The sequence below is a fragment of the Pempheris klunzingeri genome, chromosome 14 (assembly GCF_042242105.1).
Source record: "Pempheris klunzingeri isolate RE-2024b chromosome 14, fPemKlu1.hap1, whole genome shotgun sequence".
NCBI classification, from domain to species: domain Eukaryota; kingdom Metazoa; phylum Chordata; class Actinopteri; order Acropomatiformes; family Pempheridae; genus Pempheris; species Pempheris klunzingeri.
The window spans coordinates 6,625,910-6,648,949 of NC_092025.1; the positions used below are offsets into that span (position 1 = coordinate 6,625,910).

The window sequence follows — 23,040 nt, forward strand, 5'->3', positions numbered from 1 at the left end:
ACATTTTAGTAGGAATAAATGTAGACAGAATATTAAGTTTGTTGTCCAATAATTACAGTGGCATTTATGTGTACCCTCTACATGACATGATACTTTTTCTCTATACGTTGAGAACAGGAAGTCTGTGGCTGTGTGACAAATTCACAGATTGAGGAATATGAGTGGAAATTCTGCATTTATAGAACAGTAATATTATTGTCGTTTTAGAATTTCTTAAATTAAAGTTGCATTGCACATATCCAACTGTGAGCACTTAGCAGAGGTGAGAGGATTAACAAGCTTTAACATGTTTTGCTCTTTGCTGTGGAGAATTTTCCAAAGACACGTGAGTGAAGTGCTTCTTCATCATATACTGTGGTAAACGGTGATTAAAAAGGCTCTGGGCAGGCTGGCTACTTTCCCCACTTTCCATCTTCATGCTAAGCTAATAGGTCAATCTCTGGCTTTAGCTCCGCATTTAGCTTACACAAGAGCACAGAGGTTTATCTTGCGATTATTCATTTTCCTGCCTCATTCGGAAAAAAGACTAGTGCTGAGCAACAACGTTCCAGACGTAATGATGCACAAAAATCATACACTTGTCTTGATTATTATTAACAATTAGCCAAATTGACACACTTTTGACAACATGCTTGTACTTTGGGTTTCTGTATCACTAAAATCTCCATCACCCAATGGTAACAATGGTGACACAGCAGAGCAAATCCTAAAAGACTGTGTCATGTGCCCCAAACTCCCAACACACACATCTGAACAGCACACAACAGCAAGGAATCAAAGCTGAGCCTGATGGGATGTGTATAATTGCAGCAGTGGTAAACATTCACTGCTCGGAATTAAAGCGTGAATAACCATTGCTCATATTCTGGTCTATGCAAATTATCTTCATTAAAATATCCATTTTGTAGAAAAAGTTGCATTTATATGCAGTAAAAGAAAAAAAAAACAAAAACAAACCCTGGCTAATTTAGGAAAAGCAGAGGGAATTGTTTCTAGCTCGCTTTTTTTGTCTTCATAACCTGAAAGAGCTGCTATTGCCTGACCTGAAAACAGTGCCAAGTGACCCAATGTACAGTGTGACATGTCAGATTGCGTATCCAGCGCTGCATGAAGACCACAATAAAGAGCAGATTAAAAATTCAGCATCAGACAGCTTGCGTCCTCAATAGGTTGGAACATAAAGTTCTACCTCCGGGTTGTAAGCATGAGTCACACTCTCCCACACTACATTTCTCCAGGCTTTTCCCTGCCTCTGTGCCTACTAGCCAGCAAAAAGCCTGACAACAGCAGACATGAGTTGTTACCACTATGGGGAAACGGAGGCAAGAGAAGGAGTGGAAAGGGAGGCGGAGAGGGGGGTGGTTGACCGTCTTGTTATGGACACCCACAGTGATGCACACTAATTGGAAGTCCAGAGAAAATGCAAAGTGTTCTCTGTGTGTGCCGTGTAGCTCTGGTCGTAACACGAACAGGCAGCCCATGAGATGGAGGGGAGGGGGGGGGGGCACTGGGTAAAATGGCTAGAGGTAAAGACGAGCTCCAAGATAACTGGGAAGCGATGCGTGGAAAGGAGTAAATAGAAGGATGGAGGGATACGTACTGCTGTAGAGGGTGTCGATCCAGGAGAGCCGGGGCAGGCCACGAGCACTGAGGGGCTCCATCCTCCTTTTCTCTCCCTATCTCAGTCACTCTGCTTCTTCCTTGTTTCTTCCTTCCCTCTCTGTTGCTGCTCTTCGAGTTGTCTCTTTTCTTTTCCTTATCCTTGAAAAACCGCCTTCATCTCACAGGAAGAAGCAAAATGAATCATTTGGGAAGAAAAAAAAATGTCAAAAGACACCCCGGGGTCCAACAGGCAGACGAGCGAGCGAGCCGAAGAAGGAGCGTATGAGTGAGCGTGTGTGTGACAGAGAGAGAAAACAACAGGCTGGAGACGACCACCGCCGACCGTTGCTAGGGGAAGGGAGAAGCACTCCCTCTCTCTCTTTGGCTTGCTTGCTCACTCACTCCCATCCACCCCTCCTCTCTCTCTCTCGTGATTCTGCGCGAATTGGTTGTCAGCCTCTCTCTCTCTCTCGCTCTCTCTCTCTGAGCAGAACAGGAATTCAGAAGCAATGCATAATGACTGCCAATTAATTCATATTTCACATTAGCCTCACTGGTGCACGGATTCTCCGTCTCTCTGCTCTTCTCCGTTTTTGTTAGACCACTGAATGAACGCCAAATCCAAAGTTAGTTCCACTGTGTCTTTCTCTGTGCTTTAGGTGAACAGCTGTCGGATGTTTCCTTGTTCTTGAGTGCAAACTCATTTGCTTTACCATGGCTCTCAAGCTTAAATTCATCCATCTTTGTCTCAAGACACTGCTTTCCTTTTACCTGGTTAATTAAAGAAAAACCAAAAGAAAAGTCTCATTTTTTAAAGTTACAAATAATTCATAAAATGACTTGAATTCACCATTTTCAAGTCCCTTTGTGCACTGCTCTTGGTCGAGGTGGAAGCAACCTTCAAAGCTTTTTTTGGTCCAGCTCTGTCCTCAAACATCACAGGCCTTGTGTATTTTGATTTCTAAAACATACTCTACATGTACACAGGTGGAAGTAGCCTAAAGGAGAGCCTTGGTATCCGTCTCCTGAGGATTGTTCTGTGTGTTTGTGTGTGTTTTTGAAGGCTTCTGCTGGTAGGAAATGATCATGATCGGCTCGAGATCACTGCGGCTTGACTGCCACACACACAACGAGCAGCTGTGTGTGAAACAAAGTCAAACACACGCACACAGTCACAGTCTTTCAGTTACAAAGTGACTGGTTCAGATGTCATGTTTTAAGCTACTCCCGTCGTCTTCCCCCCAAACCCCCTGCAGACACACATGCTGGAAGAACATGAAAGACACACACAAAAAACGGCCACGAGAGAGTGCGTCTGTGTGTGCAATGCAACTGTGGTGAGGTGGTTGGACAGCGCCGAATACTGATATGCCAACTGACACAATACACAATGTACTGGGAACATACAAGAGAACTATGTGGCTGTTGTTTCTTTTTGTTTTTATGCTTGGTGCAAATACTGTCATTCCCCTCCTCTACATACATTGTTTGATATCAAATCATATAATAAATACATTATTATATTATAATAAACATATTTCAAGTTTTTTCATAATATCCGCTTTAAAACAATGACATGAGCACAGTTGGAAATCCCCAACATACAGAAATTAGGCTGCTGTACAACCTTCGTCAAGTTAGGAAAGGAAACTAATAGACACTTTGTCATTAAGCAATATAGATTTTCATATTATGTTTTATTGATTTTCAATTATTTCTGTCAGGTTTTAATGGGCGCATTAGCTCGTTTAGCACATTAGCTCTCCTGTTGCGTCCTTGTTCCCTGAGACACAGCTGACAGCATCACCACACAGCGCCCTTTCTTTTCACCAGGCCCAACTATCTGTGTTTATCAACGCATGTGCTACAGAGGAGGGAAATTAGAGAGGAGCATCGTGCCAGTGGCAACAAAGCCTGGTATGAAGCCCTCCCCTCAAACCTCTGTCAGGCCCACTCCTCCCCCCTTCATCCTCCTCTAACCAGCATGGGGGAGGAAAGATGGTAGGGTTGAGAGGCAGAAAAACTTCAATTAGGACACAAAGGCTGACAGGAGGGGAACCCCCCCCCCCCACTGCCTCCACCACCCACCACAGGCAGAGCACCGGGCCCCAAGCACCACTCTTTGTCTGGTTACAGAGTGCTTATGCGCCAGCTGGAGGACACACACACGCGCACACGCGCACGCGCACACGCACACGCACACGCACACGCACACGCACACGCACACGCACACGCACGCGCACGCACACACACACACACACACACACACACACACACACACACACACACACACACACACACACACACACACACAGGGCACCTCCAGAGCTCATCTAGCCGGAGGTCACATCTGTGTGTTTGGATGTCAAGGCATTTAATGTAAGCCTCATGTGTTAATGTATGTTAGGGTTATTAATGAATATAAATCTGTCATTATGAAGGAGGTCAGTCACACTAGGATGACAAAAACATGCACAAACTCAAGGTTTCGAGAGCACACACACACACACACAAGTTAATGTAAAGGGAAAACTGTAGTGGCACTTCATCAAAAATAGATTTACTACTGTACAGCCTTGCACATCCTTTGTCTTCAATCTGGGACAACAGGGTGTTTCTCTCACACACACACACACACACACACACACACACACACACACACACACACACACACACACACACACACACACACACACACACACACACACACACACACACACACACACACACACACACACACAGACACACACACACACAGCTCTACCAGTGTGTGCTTCACTGTGTGCGTGCGTGCGTACCTGTCTTCTAGGGTTTTGAGCTGCCCACCTCCCCCTCCTAAAGGCCTCATCATTCAAAGGGCAAAACCCAAACAAAGAAACACACACACCACGCTTTAACACACACACACAGACATACACGCGCGCGCACGCACGCATATCCCACATATATAAACACACCACGCTGCATGTTAGTCTTCCTGGAGCGTCACAAACGTACATTTATCAAATATTAATAGGCAGTCAAGCTGTGTAGTAAAAACAGCCATTGCTAACTGTCTCTACTACCCTCTGACAAATACGCACGCAAAAAGAAAAAAAAAATACACACCGCCAACCAGCTTGCACAGCTGGTTCAGGGAAGAGCAGCTGAAGTATCAGTCTAGTTGTAGATGGAGGGGGGGCAGACTGGCTCTATGTAACACGACAACAAAGCTCAACACACCAGCAACAGTTCATTCTCCATAAAGGTCAACATTCAGCAACAATCCTTCACTCTGTGTGTGTGTGTGTGTGTGTGTGTGTGTGTGTGTGTGTGTGTGTGTGTGTGTGTGTGTACATAAAGGCTGAGCAGGTGGACTGAGTGAATGGATAAGATCTAGACTTCAGGCTATAATAAGTTTAAATGTCTCCATATTGAAATTGGTTATTCCCAGGAAAGAAGGTACATTGTGTCGCATCACCTTCAGGTCAGATTGAGTCTAAAATCAACTGGTACAGTCTGCTCTTGTGGACAAGAACCGCATGAGTGTTTGTAATCAAAAATATAACACATGATTAATCAGTACAATAACAATATAGACTATGACCCCAAAAAAAAGCCTAAAAATCAATATTCGCCTTTGATCATGCAAGTTATCCCACTGTGAGCTGTACTGCATCATGCTCAAAAGGCACATTTATGCTTCACAAGGAGGTCTTATGCACCATAGACTCCCGCAGGAAATCTGGTTATTCACCCTACTGTTTCTACTGAAAAACTCTGTAATAAGCAATCTTAATTCGCCTCCTTCAAACAGCTTTACTTGAGGGAGTTAAAACTAAAAGAGGATTAAAAACATGGACGTGTTGTTAGTGTATACATAATGAAATAATCTACCCACGATACACACAGATTAGATATGGATGGAAATGGTTTGCTCAAATACGATGCATTTTATAGTCATAATTAAGTTAATATTAAACCTCATATTCATATATGAAATGATCCTCACTGCCCTCGTCCCTACACTAGAGTAAACACATCCTGTGTGAATACAACCAAAATTTGGTAATGACTGCTAATAAAAGCCAATCTGATTAAAACAAAGCCTGATTTGGGGGAATTACAGCTCTTGTTTAATCCCAACAGACCACCAACACCACCACTATAATCACAGCGGCTATCATTGCTATCGCTGTTCAAATGTAAAAGCTTCCATGAAGAGCCTGTGTGTTGATCCATTACTGTGTATATCAGCCAGTGAGAGGAAAATAATACTAAATTAATACAATAAATACAGCAAAATTACTGCAGACTCTTGACTTTTAATTTTGAGTAAATGTTTCCTGTCATATAGTCTGAAGGCTAGAGATGGTGGTCATCTCCACACCAATGTGTGTATGTGTGTGTGCGTGTGTGTACAGTATGTATAATTAGAGAGTGTGGCGGCCGACCAGCCAATCAAACTGCCAACTGCCACAATCTCGCCAATCGCCCCCCCACCTGTCCCCTCTGTTCTACCCAGATACCCCTGTCCCACCAATCTACATCAACCCCACCCACATCTACCCCTCTTTTCCAACACTGTGACCCTAACCCCAGGCCTGGTGACTGGTGGTGGGAGAGGAGGGGCGGGATCGTGCTAATTTTCCACCCAGCTCCATCTCCCGGGGGCAGGATCCACAGTGTGTAGTAGGTATGTGTGTGAGTATGTGTACTTTACTTAACAGTTGGTACCAGCATAACATAGTTACAATAGCTGGCAGTCTAAAATATTGCAATAATGCTAATACCATGAATGTGGCATTTGTATTGTCACTTGCACTCAGCCCTGCATGTGTGAGGAACTCTCTGAGGTGTGAACACACACACCTTGGAGATGGATGAGCGTATTCTTTAGCTGTATGTTTTTCAGACACATCCCTTTGTTTTGGGGGTTGGGGGAGACGCCAGCAGGGACGATGACTATGCATTATTAAAAAGCCCAGAGTGCATTAGTGATGAATGCCTGCTTGTTAAACGGGAATGCCTGAAATCATCTGGAGCGTTTTTTTTTTTTTTTTATTGTTTGTTATTGTCTGCTACTTTCTTGATAGTGATAAGCCCCATGGGCTTTGTTTTTATTTCAGCTTAACAAATAAGTCATGTGTCTGTCCTCTGTGTTTGTCATAGTCACTGAATGTCTTTCCTCCATCAATTTTAGGTTGCATTAGTGTAACAATACACCTTCTCCTCTACTCCTATGTCTGCGTGTCATGAGAATTAGAATATCCTTTACATGACTTTAATTGTTAACACGCCTCCAAACAGTTGAGCTCTAACCATTAAGCTAGTCTATCTGTGTGTGTGTGTGTGTGTGTGTGTGTGTGTGTGTGTGTGTGTGTAAGGAGCTAGGGAATGCATTGCATCAATTAGTGTCCTCACAACTACAGAAAGACAAGAATCTGTGTGTGTGCATGCATCACAGCATGTGCTCTGGCAGGCGAGATCCCCTCTCACCTCATTTGCCCTGCATCTCCCCCCTAACTCCTTCACCATCCAATTATGTGGAACGACACTGTCTGGCCAACCCCTGCAACATATCTGCGTGTGTGCGTGTGTGTGCGTGTGTGTGTGTGTCTGCTATTTCTATATTAAACCAGACTCTGATTTATGATAAGATAGAGCTTCCTTGAATACAATCATGTGCCTGTTTGTGTCAAGGAGAAAGGCAGAAGAAGGGACAAAGAGATCGAGGAAAGCGTGCAAGAGAGAGAGAGCAAAAGAGAGAGAGATGCCATGCCAGCTGAATTCACTTTGATCTATTGAGGTCAATGTGGAAATCATCTGAATCATGCTGTGATTGGACAGACAACAGATAAGGAGAACTGCCCCTCAATACACACCCACACACACACACAGCTTGTCTGGCATTTTGATAGCTGCACACAGAGGCGATATGACTGCTACATAAGGATTGGAGTGTGTTAATGAATACAAAGGCATCCTGTGTTTATCCACTTGACAAATCGATTTCTGATCTGCACTTAATCGAGCACTTGCCTATAAACTGCAAAGCTACCATTGGGTTCCAGACACACAGACACAGACACAGACACAGAGACACAGAGACACACACACACACCCCATTGATAAGGTGGACTGGGAGCACAGCGATGTCTTAACACAGAACTACTGCACTCTAGTGTTTAGTTTCTGTCAACACAAATTCAGGGGCTCGAGTACACATCCTCAGTGTGAATACTGGGGAGAAATGTTCCTACGAGAAATTGATGAGGGGGGATTATAAGTAAGACTTTGATTATGATGGGAAAATAGCAATTTGTGGAACTAACCTATTAGCCCAACACAATTTCCAGTAAACCTATGTCCAGGGGACGATGGATCGTGATGGCAGATTTTGGTGTTTGTATTCCACAGTAAAACAGGCAGGTTTACCAACCTCTCAAAACTCTTATTAATCCTTGAAAGGCAGTGGAGGTCCTGCTTAAGAACCTCCTCAGCTACTTCTTGGTACAAAGGGGAAAACATAATGTATAATGTATTGATTAAGATGTAGTAGGAATTGATACACAACGGTTAGTATGACAGGAGTGTATCAAATAACCAAGGTAATAGAAAATGTAACCTATCAATAAGCATGAAACAATGTAACCAAAATCTAACCAAATATCACATTTTATACTCTGTTTTCAATACATCATTTTTTACACTTTGTTTAAAAAATGCAGTAAGAGGAAACCCAAATCTAATGGTATAAATTGGAGTAAACACTTTGTATTAGAAAATGCAATAAGAAGAGACCAGGAACCTAATGGTTGTCTAAAAAGTGTTAAGGAGGAGTTGGAACCTACTAGTATTGGGAGATGGTGCTATAGGATAAGGGAAAATTAACAGCTGCTCTGTGGAAGCTCACAAGGTAGGACAAACTGATCATGTCAAATTAAGTTCAGAGGAACAAACTCCTTATAAAAGGAGGTATCATTTAATTGGTTGGGGACAGATGCTAGGGGGCAGGCAGAGGATGATTTTTGGGCTATAAAAGATGGGATCCTTGCATGGTTTAGTCAGAACTGTTCAAGTTTTTGCCTTGTTCAGATCTCAGGCTTTGTTGTCGACAATAAATCTCTACTGCGCTGAACTCTTAAGTCTCCCGGTGCCTGTTCAGAAAATTTAGACTCTGAGAAAAACTTTGGATCTGAGAAAAACTTTGACACTTTGGAATAATTTGGAACTTGGAAAAACTCATAGCCTGGACAGAGAGGACTGACACTTAGTCTCTGGCCCAAGTTTGGGGGACTCCCTCCCTCACACTTCGACAGCTGTTGTAGTTCTGTGAGCCGCTCTTTACCAGTGAATGTCAAGGGAAAACTGTAGTTATGGCAGGAAACATCATCGACAATTTAAATTCTTAACACAACACTGAGACACTCCTGAATGAAAATTAACACATCACAGCAAAACTGTCATTGTTTCCAATGTCCACGTGAGGGTGCTGTCTCCATCTCCCCAACCTCCCACAATCCCACTGGATCCCCTGCAGTTAGGGCGAGGTCTCACTGGCATTATGTCACACAAGTGCTTGAACGTGCAGGATCGTTTCCCCGTTTACCTTTAAGGAAACCTTTAGCCTGACAGCATGTGACAGTAGTGTAAGGATGAACACTGGTGTAGTTTCTCAGGGTAACGCTCAAAGGCTCAAAGTCAAACAAGGAAATTCAAGACATTGAAGCTTGAACTGAGTTCATATTCTGATCAGTAGAGGAAATGAAAGGCTCCAAGGTGCCGATACAGTGTGACACAGGTGAGTGAGCTTGATGCTTGAGGTGCAGGGGGATTGGTTGGCCAGTTGGCACGTATCCCAGACAGTCAGAGTCAGGGTAACTCTGTGTCATCAGGACAGAAAACCCTCCCAGACACATGAGAGGGAAACTCAACGCAACACAGAGAGTGAAAGCTGCACTGTGGAAGCATAAGCGGCCCATTTTCAGTTGCTTAATGAATGTGTGGATTCACACTCTCTGCACTAGACAGCCCCGTTAAACACCGCCTGTGCGTCACAGTCATTTCGCACACATTTCTACCATCTTTCCAGCTCTGCTTGTTCCACACTAAAATACACCTTGACATTATGGATCGCAGCATGAGCGTCATTTTATGCTCTGGTTCCTGACAGAGGGGATGCATTAACGTCACTTTTTCACATCATACCACCCACTTCCCCACAACGCAGCAGCAGAACAAACCAAAAGGTAACTGTTATGAACATGTCGAGCCTGTGATGCCCAGAGGAAATTAAACATAAAAAGTAGAAACCGTCAGAATCTAAATCTATGAAATGATTTAGATTCTGTGTTTGGGAAAGTTGCAGAATTGGTGGGGCCTAAAATCAAATAAAAAAAACAGCACTGTGCTGCATTGCTTTCAGATCATTTACAACCTTGTGGCTTTAAAGCAATGTAAAGCAATGTAAAGCGATGTGCACCAGCGAACCAACAAACAGTGTCTGGTCATACAGGGAGTCCCTAAACATTGTACAAACAGCTAAGAAGACAACTTTCTACTGAGTATAATTCTATGCTATTACTTTTAACCCTAGACCTGCAGGCTCAGTGTAGCTAGTGTTTCAACATGGGATCTCAAACAGACATTCAATACCCACATTGGGAGTTCATGTGACTTGAAACTCAAACACTTCTTTCTTTTCTCTTAAACAGTCATCGACTTCGTCAGATAACCCGTAAGCTTTCCCACCCTGACTGTCTTAGTACAGAATAAAATGAGCCATTATAATAATATCATATTGTGGCATGACTAAAGAACCAAGTAGTTTCAATTATGAGATTCTTGCACAATTTTTAAAATTACTTATCTGTTTATATGTCCATTTGTGTGTAATTCTACCTAGCAGTAAGAGGAAGTGAAAGTGATGAGCGGAGCAAAGGATATCCTCATGATAATAACCACAGCACACTGGGACAGACAACTGAGAACGGCTTCACTTTCTTAGCACAGGTGTTATAAGACTGCTATACTTCAGTGAAGCCCAGTGTTTCATTAATTCCCCAGAGTGCAGCTTTCTTGAGGGCTTTCACAGAAGGGAAGGAGTGGCAAAAGCTGTCAAGAAATCCCATCCTGTAGCGCTGACAGAGAGAGTAACTTTGTGTTCAGGGCGAAAAGAGAGTCAGGCCATGAGAACATCTCCTGCTGTGACAGCTACGGAGGTTTAAAGACTGAGCCAAGCCTCCTTGATGGAGGTCCACAACAGTCTGTGAAAACAGATTGGTCAACAACTCTGTTCCAAACATGGCTGCCATCTGACACGGTAACATTGTCGCCTTGAGGACTTTATGCAACAGCAGAGAGAACGCAAACCTGAGATGGAGCAAGACCAAGAATGTGCTCTCAACTTGTTTACTAGAGATTTAGCACACTGTCATGCTACATAATTTGAGATTTTGGCGGGGTTTGATGGACTTGTTTGTCCTTTAGGCTGTGACTTCCTTTCTCAATCCTTTAAAGCAATTTAACGCACATTAACAAATAAACCTCTGACAAATCTGTAGTTTCCTTCCCTGTCTTTTTTGTCACACTAAGCGTCTAAAGTATGACAAACTTGTGGTTAACAAATGCCAACATCAGTCTCCACTTCAATCATATATGAAAGAGCTGAACAAGGAACAGTTGTTGTTAAGAACATGTTCTCTGTCCTAACCAGTTGGGTCAGCTGTTGACCACTGAAATATGCCACCAACTACTGCATTCAGCCTCCTTCTGCAACAACCTTATTGCTACATACCACTGAACATGGACAAAAGCTATAATTGTGACCAAGGCAGGAAGCTAGCAGTGTAAACCTCTCAGTAAAACCTGACAACGATTTAGATTTACTTTCAGGTGTAGAACTACATGCCATGCCAAGTTTACTATAGTACTGTTTCTGATAGCATTTATTACCATTTCATTACATAGCTCTCACCTGGGTTAATGGGCTGAATTAGTTTTTGGACCCTCACTTTCAAAACAAAAGCATGATGGCGCATGGTTGATGCATAAATTAAGGCATGACTTAAACATAGGTAAAATATTTTAATTAGCACAGTTTCTTCATTTGGATTTTAGACAGTCTATTAAATCTGACATCTTTCTCTCCATGTCACACAGCCACAAACAGAGTATGATGTAAGACAAAATTATACAGTATAAGTATTATTATACAGTATAAATACAATACTGCATAATAAAGTAAAAAAATGAACACCCAAACTGCCTTTGAGCCCTATATTATGGAGCACCAGCCTTCAATATTAAATACATTATTAAGTAGTTAGTAATAAATAGTCAAACAAACTGTAAGAAATATAAATGAAAGTCATTTATGAAATTATTTAAGAAATTATTAAACATCAACTAATTATCATAGAATATTATTTCATCAGTTATTTTCATTGTAACATATAAGTTATCATATAAGTTTTACAGATTTTTTTATTTTGTAATGTGTCTTTCCCTACAGTCACTTCAGCCAATCACATGTCCCCTGTGTCTTAAAGTAACAAGCTCACCAACAGCTACCACATTTAGCCAATTAGCTCATGTTAGCTAAAACAACAGCAATGACAAAGCCATCCTGAATCAAACACCTAGCTGCTGCTGTAAATAAACACAGTTCGCAGACACTGAAACTTATATCTACTTTCATTTATTTAGCTTAAGAGGGCTGCACATGCTACCTACTTAGCTGGCTAATTTGTGATCTTGGCTTATTACTCAGCGTCAAAGTGAAGACAGTGTTAACAGCAGCTAATGTTAGCTGGTTATGTCAAAAGCTGTGTTTTGATTCTAAAGGTGTTTCTCTGACAGACATACTATAAAGATAAAAAAAAACAAAACAACAGAAAGTCGCTCTGATCAACAGGAGCTAGCTAACAATGCTAACATTTTAATACAAGTATAATCTGAGCTCACTTGCTGGCCTAGCTATCTAGCCAGCTAGGAAGGTAGCATGTGCAGCAGTGCTAAGTTAATGTTAAGCTTTAAAAGATAAGAGGTTTAGTTACTGAGTCTGTACACTGTATTTATTTACAACAATAGCCTATCCAGTTAGCTCCTGCTAGCTTGCTAAATTTGGATGTCAATGAGACGTGTGATTGGCTGAAAGGTGATGTGAGTGACATAAAAACAAAATGCGTCAGTGGGAAAGGTAAAGTGAAACATCATGTCTATGATGAAAATAAAAACCATATCAAACAATAAAAACAATTTGGGGTTGCATACTACATGGAGGAATGTATAGTAGTATACATGTAGTATTAGTGCTCTGATTCAAGATGGCGCCGTGAGAGTGGCAGCCAGTTACAGCAGCTCTTCCAACCATCCAGGGAATGGACATTGAGAGGGTGGAGACCTTCAAATACCTGGGTGTTCACCTCAATAACAAACTGGACTGGTCACACAACACAGATGTCCTGTACAAGAAGGGCCAAAGTCGTCTCCATCTGCTGAGGAGACTGAGGTCCTTTGGAGTGTGCAGGACTCTGCTCCAGACATTCTATAACTCTGTGGTGGCATCTGCAATTTTCTATGCAGTGGTCTGCTGGGGAAGAGGGAGCACGGAAAGGGACAGAAAGAGACTGAACAGACTGGTCAGGAGGGCCGGTTCTGTCCTGGACTGCTCCCTGGACTCCATAGAGGAGGTGGGTGAGAGGAGGACGTTAACAAAACTCAAGTCCATCATGGACAACCCCTCTCAACCTCTGCACGAGACTGTGGGGACCACAGCACCCACCCTGCAAGAAGGAACACTACCACAGGTCATTCCTCTCATCATCCATCAGACTCTTTAACAGCAGCCTCACTGGATGTTGTTAACACATCGAGAAACAGTCCATAGTCACTACATGGTAGCTAATTGGCACAGTTTTTCATTCATAATTTTCATATACCTCTCCATACTGTATTACACTACATTTCTGTTCATAGTGTAAATATTTATTTACTATTTTTATTTTTTCTACTGTTGCGTATTTTATTTCCTTCCTTTTCTATTACTGCTTTGCTGCAACATGTGAATAAATAATGATCAATAAAGTAAAGTCTAAGTCTAAGGCTAAGTATGATTAGTTTTGCTTATGGAGTGAGAGCTAAGGGGAAGATTAGAAAATGAAAAAAAAACAGGACGAAGTGAGTCTGTTTCTGCTCTCAGTTGGTTGGGTTAGTTATTTTAACTAAATGTAAACTGGTGTTTTACATATTATTTCCATATCAGCCTGACAGCTAATCTGCTTTTCCTTCATTTCTGTTAATTAACAAATCAAGAGTGAGATAAATGTACTAATGTCGCTTTCATCTAGGACACACACGAGGTTTGTTCACTTAGCAGAGCTGTCTGAATCAGTTAACTGACAGGAAAACCACCATTCTCAGCCGCCCCTTTATTTGACAGCTACTCATCTCAACTTGATTTGAGCTGAAAAAAACGTCACATCAAGGCAGAGTTTGTGTTTTCCTGTACAAATCTGTGTAAAATCCTAGCACTGAGCCATAGACCGAATGAAACACAGCTAGTGAGACTGTTCAGTTTATTTGTCCAGTCTTTGTTTTTGAGATGGGTTTACTCAGGGCAGAGAGGGTGGGTGAGGGGTACTCCAGCTCAGCCCTGTCTCAGAGGAGATGGGAACAGTAAAAGGGGCTTTTGCTGGTGGTTGAAGTGTACAGTTTTGTGTCGAAACAACCGTCACCTCTGGCAGCCACAAGCCCCTGGGAGGTCCACGCCTTTGTTGATTCTAGGAATGGACACACACACGTACAGAGGGCAGTGCCCCAAAGTCACTTAAACAGTAAGCTGGTGGGAAATCAGGAACCGTTAACAAAGCTCTACTTAAACGGTAGTTAGTTACTTACTTTTATTCAGTCATTTCCTGTGTTCTACCTCATAGGTACAACCACATAAGTGACAGTGTGAGAAACAAAGAAATGAAACCAAACGCGCAACATCATCATGATTGACATGCATCAGGTCTGGCACCTTTCATTACTCATCACAGATTGGGCAGGTGATGATTGTAGCTGCTGCCATCGGATGAATGTTAACTCTGTCTGCCCTCTGTAATGCCAGAGCTGCCTATTATTCCTCATTGATAGAAGAAAATAAAAACAGCCCTAGATTTCTGTTCAGCATGTTAGCCAGACTGACAAAGAGCTAGAACTCCATTGATCCTTGTACTCCTTTGGAGCTCAGTAGCAATGACCTCATGAGCTTCTTTAATGATAAAATTAGCAATGATGATTCATTAACAATGAATCCTCCGTCCACACTAAAGCTAGACATGGAGTACCACAAGGTTCGGTGCTTGGACCGATATTATACCTTGTACATGCTTCCTCTGGGTAATATTATCACGAAACACTCCATTAATTTCCACTGTTATGCAGATGATACCCAATTATACTTATCAATGAAGCCAGATGAATCCAATCAGTTAACTAAACTCCAAGTCTGTCTTAAGGACATAAAGTTCTGGATGAGCAGCAATTTTCTGCTGCTAAACTCAGACAAAACTGAAGTTATTGTGCTTGGCCCGAAACACCTTAGAGACACATTTTCTAACAATAAAGCTACTCTGGATGGCATTACTCTTGCCTCCAGCTCCACTGTGATGAATCTGGGAGTTATCTTTGATCAGGATTTGTCCTTTAACTTATTGCTAAAATCAGGCCCATCTTGTCCATGAATGATGCCGAAAAAGTAGTCCACGCATTTGTCACTTCTAGGTTGGACTATTGCAACTCCTTATTATCAGGCTGCCCCAATAAGTCCTTAAAGACTCTCCAGCTGGTCCCGAACGCTGCTACTTGTGTACGGGCGAGAACTAGGAGAAAAGATCATATTTCTCCCGTACTAGTTTCTCTTCACTGGCTTCAAGTGAAATCCAGAATAGTGTTTAAAATCCTTCTCGTCACCTACAAAGCTCTTAATGGTCAGGCTCCATGATATCTTAAAGAACTCATAGTACCGTACTACCCCACTTGAGTTCTGCGCTCCCAGAATGCAGGCCTACTGGTGGTTCCTAAAGTCCTCAAAAGTAGTGCAGGAGGCAGAGCTTTCAACTATCAGGTTCCTCTCCTCTGGAATCTCCTTCCAGTTTGGGTTCGGGGGGCAGACACCCTCTCTACATTTAAGAGTAGGCTAAAAGACTCAGGCTGCTATAGGCTTAGACTGCCGGGGGACTCCCCATGATGCACTGGGCTCCTCTCTCCTCTTCTCTTCTTCTCCTCCTCCTCCTCTTCCTCTCCATCCTTATGCCTCATTTCTCTTTAATGTCTGTTACTAACTTGGTATCTTCCCCGGAGCCTTTCTGTGCTTTTCTCATCTCTCAGGTTCCTGTGGATCGTGATCATGGTTCTCCTGCTGTGGTTCTCTGGCTTCATGAATCACTGCTGCTGTCAGCCATCGCCACTTTTTACTGATATTAGTCATGCTATTATTATTCATATATTAACTATTGTCATGTTTTTCAATGTTACCATATTGCTAACTATTAGTCATATTCCTACTGTCAGTACTATAGTTACTGTTAGTATTCTCTCTCTCTCTCCCTTCCCCTCCTAAAATCCTGTCACATGTCATCACTGACGTGACAGTGACTTGTGCTATTTGAACCTGGGATTGAACTGAGGGAAATCCTGCTACGATGAAAAAAGCCCCTTAGAAGTAACCGCACTTGTGTTAAAGTCACCAGGCCCAGTCTGTAGAGCACTATGACAAACAATCACAAGTGATTTAGAGGTATATACTGTATGTAACATGTAACACTTTGAGAAACAGAAAAAAAAAAAAAATTATATAAATATATATATATATATATATATATATACACAGAGAGAGAGAGAGAGAGAGAGAGAGAGAGAGAGAGAGAGAGAGAGAGAGAGAGAGAGAGAGAGAGAGAGAGAGAGAGAGAGAGAGAGGCAATATCAAAGCTCTCTTACTTGCACTGCAAGTCCTGGCCTTGCATTTCACACCTCAGATATAGAGGAATGGTCAAAGCTTCACACACATTCAAATGCTCAACTCATGCATCCATCTTCTAAGCAAGCAATGATGCTGCAAAACCCACACCTCCTCCTCTATCACAGATACATCCTGTCTGCCTGCCTGCACGACAAGACATCACCAAGGTAACAACGGGGAGAGAGACCATGAATAGGAGTTTAATTTTGAAGATTTACAGTCGTGGATTCTTTGACTGCCTTCGCTTTGAGGAAATTTTAGATCTGAAAAATGTAGAAACTTATCCCATTGTTCCCATTAGTGCTCCACAGGACCACAGGTGGTTATAGGGCTAAATGTTTACCAGGACAGCTTTATGGTATTAAAGAATGTCCTTTTAAAATGACTTGAACATTCATGGACAACATGTATAATCATTATTTGAATGCATCATCACAGTAGTAAATCAAAGCTTTCTAAAGGACAATAAAACTGCGACAGACTTTGTGATCTCATGATATCACAATTCCACTTACAAGAGAAAAAACAATTTTGATTATTTTCCCAATTAATCCATGAGAAAAAAAGACCATCATACCTTCTCAGAGCCCAAGGCAACATCTTAAAACTATTTGTTCAATTTATGACAATAAGAGGCAAATAATGCAGGATATCCTCACATTTGAGAAGCTGAGGTGGGCAAATGGTTTGCATTTTGCTTCAAAGTGACAGAGACGATCAATAAAGTAATTTTCTGTCGATAGACTGAGCGCTTTATTGACTTTTCACTGTTAACAATTCCGTGCCTGTCTAAAGTTTAGTTTATTCGGTTTTCTTCCTTTGGAAGTGTTAATACCATGATGTGGCCACATCGTTCTACCAGTTTTTCATAGATAGGTCCTGGTGTGTTTCTGATTAGTCAATCAATTATTCACTTAGTCAATAAAATGTCAGTAAATAGTGATAAATGTCTTTGAGGATTGCCCAAGCTAAGTCTTCACATAGTCAGATGTCAGATCAACAGTCAACATCACCAAGGACTGGTATAAAAAATATATTCAATTTAGATTATATGAAGACAATGAAAGGAGGCAAATCCGGACATTTCGACTAATTAATTAAGTACTCTCAGCTCTAGCTTAGACCCCTGAAAAATATAAGGAATGTTATAAGCCGTGTGTTTCCCTTTACCAGAAGCTGCTACCAGAATCTGACGTACCACAGGAGCAGCCATATGTCAGCCTGAGCTCTACTGCAGTGTTGCCTAGGAAATAACTCAGATGAGCCAGAGTTTTGGGAGATGTTTACCACAGTTTGAGGTTTTTTTTTGCCTGCATTCTGTGAGGACTGTCTGTCAAAGCCTTCACTTCGCAGTAAGACAGTGTGGGAACTTGAGCTGTCAAACTGTGCAGTAATAATACATACAAATCAGAAGCGTGTACACAGGGTATACACTGAGGCCTCAGCGCCTGAGAACTTTAATTCACAGCCTTATGAGAAAAACAAACAAATCAAATAGTCTGAGCTGCCATTTACACCACAGACTGTTAAAATGGCAACAGCTGACAGGCTCATAGTTCCCCTGCTGCACATGCTATTCAGGACGGGCCTGGACAAGCCCTGCTTATCTGAGACAAGGAAGAGCCAACCCAGGGGAAAGGAGAAATATGTGTGTCATTTTCAATGAACACCCTGTAGTAGAATGACTAGAACGGGTTTGTCTTCCTCGGAGTGCATGACGACTGACCTCTTATCTTCCAATATGTAGTTATCGATACCTGCCATATCACAAATAATCAGAAAGTTCTTTTTTTCTCTTATGCCTACCATACACAAAGACACAGCATGTGCTGCCAAACCTACAGTTTCTATTCAGTACGATACAGCAGTAGTTCACCGTGCCACAAAGTCAGTTTACAGGGGGAAATGGTGTCCTAATCATATGAAATAATTAGTGTAGCCAGTGGTGATCTAAAATTTAAGCAACCAGAAAATCATGAATGCCATATATTTTGTTTAGAACTTTCTTCAAATATGGCCTCCATATCGCCGTATCAACATTAGACATGTTGTTCCCTAATTGTATGTTTTGGAAGGGTCTTCACTCCAAAGACTTTAATTCCTAAATGATACGTCACAGTCTAAAACCCAAATACTTGTTAGCACAGAATATCTCTTATTACTGTTACCATTTCTGTGATGACTCATTTTAACATGCTGCCCACAAGGTTTAAAAAATAATTACTGTATTAGGCACTGCCTGTTTCAGCTAGAAAAAAACGCTACATATTTAAATGGAAGTGAACGGTGCTGCACTGCAACTTTTTTCTCGCCTTGGTATTTTCTAAGTTAACACATGCTCCACAGAGAAGTGTGTCATAGTAAAGAAGAAATGGTCATCCTGTTGGCAAAGTGACTAACAGCTCGTTGGTAATTGACCGCATTAATTTAAAGTAAACATCACATAAACTTAACTATCTGAAATGTATTCACCAATTTAACAGTGAGTCATCAGGATTTACTGTGAGCAATGCAGAAAAAAAACTTCTGTAAGGAGATCAAAGATGCTGAGTGCTAAAAATAGATAAGATCTCAGTGCCTCATTCTATCTTACTTATGCTTGCACTCAATAAAAACAGATGTTTCTCCATTAAACAGTTAGGACTGCTGAAAACTAGAGTCCGTCCATCATCCATAGCTGTCTGCAGCATGTTGGCATGATTGGAATGAACTCATGCAAAACAAACATCAGTGAAAACTATTTTAAATTTACAGACTCGCTCAGTGAGATTTCTGTATCAACAAGAGACAACAGAGCTTAGGTTAACGGTCTTGAAATAACAGTGGACTACTCCAGGTTCAGACCAACACTGTGCTGTGAATCAGAGGTGAATCAGGAACCATTCAGTCTGGACAGACCTACGGCGTCTGACACACATGACCTGATGGGTGACCTCTTCCCAGCAAACGCGCATTACACAGTGGCATCAGTATGAGCAAGACCCCTGGCATGAGCGCACTGCTGGTGTTTATGTGTGTGTGGGAGTAACAGAGGGCCGCATCCCATAATGCCAAGTGACCTGAGGCCAGACAACTGCTGTTACTTCAATTAAAAAGCTTGACCTCACAGCCAAGCGGGCAAGGACCCCAGGAATGTTTCTAGTTCTTCCCACAGCTCTCACAACCTCCATTGTTATTAGCCACAATCAAGTCTTTCCTCTGATTATCCCAGTTGTCAGAGCACAACATCAATATCCTGTTGGACAACAAGGATGGAACAGATTAAGAGACTTACAGTAAGTGCTTATCCTTACTGACCCGCAGGCTTATGGGAAAATACATCCCCTAACCCACCGCAATGGAACACAAACAGCGTGTCATGATTAGAAAACAATGCATTTGTTTTCTTTTCCGTGGTTCATCCAATTTTGTAATTGACATATGAGATATAAGACGTTCCCAAACTGAGCCATGTCCAACCACTCTCTACCATTTCCCACACATTCTTGTCTCCTTGATAAAGTACAACATTTCAACACAGGTGTGTCTTTAAATGACAGCTTTAAAACATGACGTACACATGATTTTCCACTTTTGCTTCAAATTATTTCAAAATCTAATCAAACAGAGGCTGAGTGTCTTCCTCAGTCAGTTTTACATGGAGAAAAAGCTTTAATGTTCGTGTTCATACCACTTGGCCTGAACGCCTCATCCTGCTATCTGCTAACATATGTTGGGATTCTCTCTTCCAATACTAAAGCCAGTTATTTCCCCAAATCCTTTAATGTAATATCCAGCAAATCACTTAATTACCACCAACAGAACCACTAAAAATGAAACTGTGAGCTAACAAATAGCACTAAACCACCCATAATCCTCAAATATTAATGGGCATGACAACCGTGGCACAAGCTTGTTTCACCAAAAATGTTTTGTCTGCTCAAAAAGCCTTCCTCAATCTATTCTCATGCTCGATGGTCAGTGACTCTTGACTCATGACATTTAGACCGTCTCGGTGGCTGTTGCCACACTATATTGAGGAAGTCTCAAACTAATGGTGCAGCAGTTGCATGAATCCTGCTTCCTGGATTAGGCTTTAACTTATAGATCCACTCTTCTGCTGGGATATTGATAGGTAGCTTTTGTGTGATGACAGGCTGTAAAGTACAGTAAATAGATTCTGTGTGCAACCCTAAGTCTTATAAAACTTTGACAAAAACAAATCATCTGTGGGTGCTTAGATTTTTGAGTATTTTGATTTTATTTCATATCAATGTACTGGTGTGCATTCATGAGGCGCTTACCTACTGCTGAGCTTAGAGGATATGATGTCAAGCATCACCTGCCTGACACCATGTCAGGAGAATTCAGACAGACAGACTCCGAATGTGATTATAGTAAATACATTGAGTTACATGGCTTCAAATGCAACCTGAATCACATATGAAGGTGTCTGATTTAGTTGTTCACAGCCAAACAAAAAAAAGATCCAAATATGTTTAAAATATGTCAAAACTGGCTTTGCTCTGTGTCAACACTGTGTCGCTTCCCTAAGCTCCCAAGTAGCCTGGAGCTTCTTTGAGGCTGATCCAACACTACTGCAGACCTCTTCATTTTCTGCCCTTTGCTACAATCAGTACATCTGTTCCCACTGGTCAGGCTCCTGGATAGACTACTTCATGTTGACTACTTCACACTAATGTGACCACATGTAAGTTCCCTGTTAACGTACTTTAACAAAAGCACAGAAACAGGGCACTTTGGCCTCAGTCTGAGGTAAACTGCTTATCTACATGACTCGAAAATGATGTTTACACAGGAAATAACTTCTTTATCAGTATTGCAGTTGCTTATTTTTCCTACCTATAAAATGTTGTGCTGTAGCAGACTTTGTAGTAATGGCTGATAGTTCCCTCAAGTCTGGTTTGGACCAGCCGTGTGCACAGTGAGGTGACCAAACTCAAATGCAATGCTTGCATAGGTTGATAAAATCATTTGTCAATTAAAAAATGTCTTATTTAATTCCATTTATATTGCCATCTGTGGAGATGTTTTGGTTCCCCAATGTCTTGCCCTTTGTTACTCTCAAGATGCCTTTAGTTTTTAGCCCCTTATGACACTTAGGATGTATTATTAGCTCGCCTTGGGGCAGATCCTCACTCAGAGCCTTTCTGACTTTTCCACTGAGGAGAATAAAGACTGAAGGCCACTGTCACAAGCTGCACAGGTTTATCGTGTTCTGCCAAACCAGGTTTTATTTGTTTGTGATATTTCTATTCCTCAGTGTATTATCAGTACTAAAAGCAGGGACTGTGATGACATTATTACCTGCAGAGGAGGAGTCGTCATGGTCGGAGCTCAGGTACCCATCACTCCTCCTGTCCGGGGTGCTGCACCCGGACCCGCGGGAGGGCCTGCGATGAACCTGCGGGAAGGACGGGGACAGTCTGCCGTCATCGCCGGAGTCAATGTCCCTGCTATGGCGGAAAGGCCGCCTGGTGTCCCGGTAGGCGTTAGACGTCCTCTGGCTGTCCCTGCCGGCTATCTTCGGTGCCAACAAGTTATTCCGGACGAAATTTTCATTGAGCTCCGCATCCTCGTATTCTCGGTCGCTGTTCACCTCGTTGTCACACGGTTGAGAGACCCTCGTCGGGGCCGTGTCCCCTCTCTGAAAGCTGGGTTTCCGCGGCGGGACGGGGATGGGGACGGGCTTACCTGTCTTGCCGCTGAACCTGCTCCGTTCCCGGCCGAAGGAGCTCATGACTCCCGCCGTGGTACCTCCGGCGTGGAGCTTCACGCCTCCGGAGTCGGACACCTTGGTCCTCTGCCCGTCGCCCTCAACATCCCTCCGCTGCGGCTTCCTAATATTCCCCGTCTTAGAAAAGGCAAATGCGTCCGCGTTAAAGTTTTCATCTTTGCCTTCAAACCTTTCCGGGTGGTGTCTCTTCTGCCGGGCCACGGTGGTCTGCAGGTAGATCACCTTGAATTTCTCCTCCGCCAGAGCCTTCTGGAGCCTCTTCAGGTTGGTTTTACACGTCTCCAGCTCCGACTCGATGTCCTCTACGGAGCTCAAGTCCATTTGTGGCACTTCTCCGTCGGGAAATTCATTCCTCCAGTGTTTTGCAAATTCGTCCTGTTCCCACATATCGATGTTCAAACCGGGCTTTGCGCCAACCGCACTCTTGTAGTGCAACAGCAGGAGAGAAATGTTGAAGCTAATTTTAACTGTTCTGTCGCTTATACCCACCTCCCCGTCCTCTGATTTCTAGCAAAAAAAATAGTCTGTCGATATCAGCTTCACCACTCTCTCAAAATCCTCAGCCTCCCACACATGCGGAAAGCAGGCGGACGCGTACACCGTGAGCGTGTCTGAGATGCAGATAACAAGTTTGTCACAGCGCTGAAAAGTTTCGAGACTTCCTGTATTGAGACGTGCTGCCTTCAGGTACCGCTCGGACATGTGCGTTGCC

General features: G+C 42.5%; 1 protein-coding gene across 1 annotated transcript in view; it reads right to left on the reverse strand.

The window, feature by feature from the left end:
* The window catches only part of abr (ABR activator of RhoGEF and GTPase), a 122,343-nt gene extending 99,527 nt beyond the window's left edge, over window positions 1–22,816 (reverse strand). The window contains exon 1 of the mRNA XM_070843239.1: window positions 21,899–22,816. Within this exon, the coding sequence (XP_070699340.1) occupies window positions 21,899–22,715 (817 nt within the window). The 5' untranslated portion in view covers window positions 22,716–22,816. The remainder of the gene's footprint in view (window positions 1–21,898) is intronic.
* Between the last annotated feature and the right edge of the window lie 224 nt (window positions 22,817–23,040).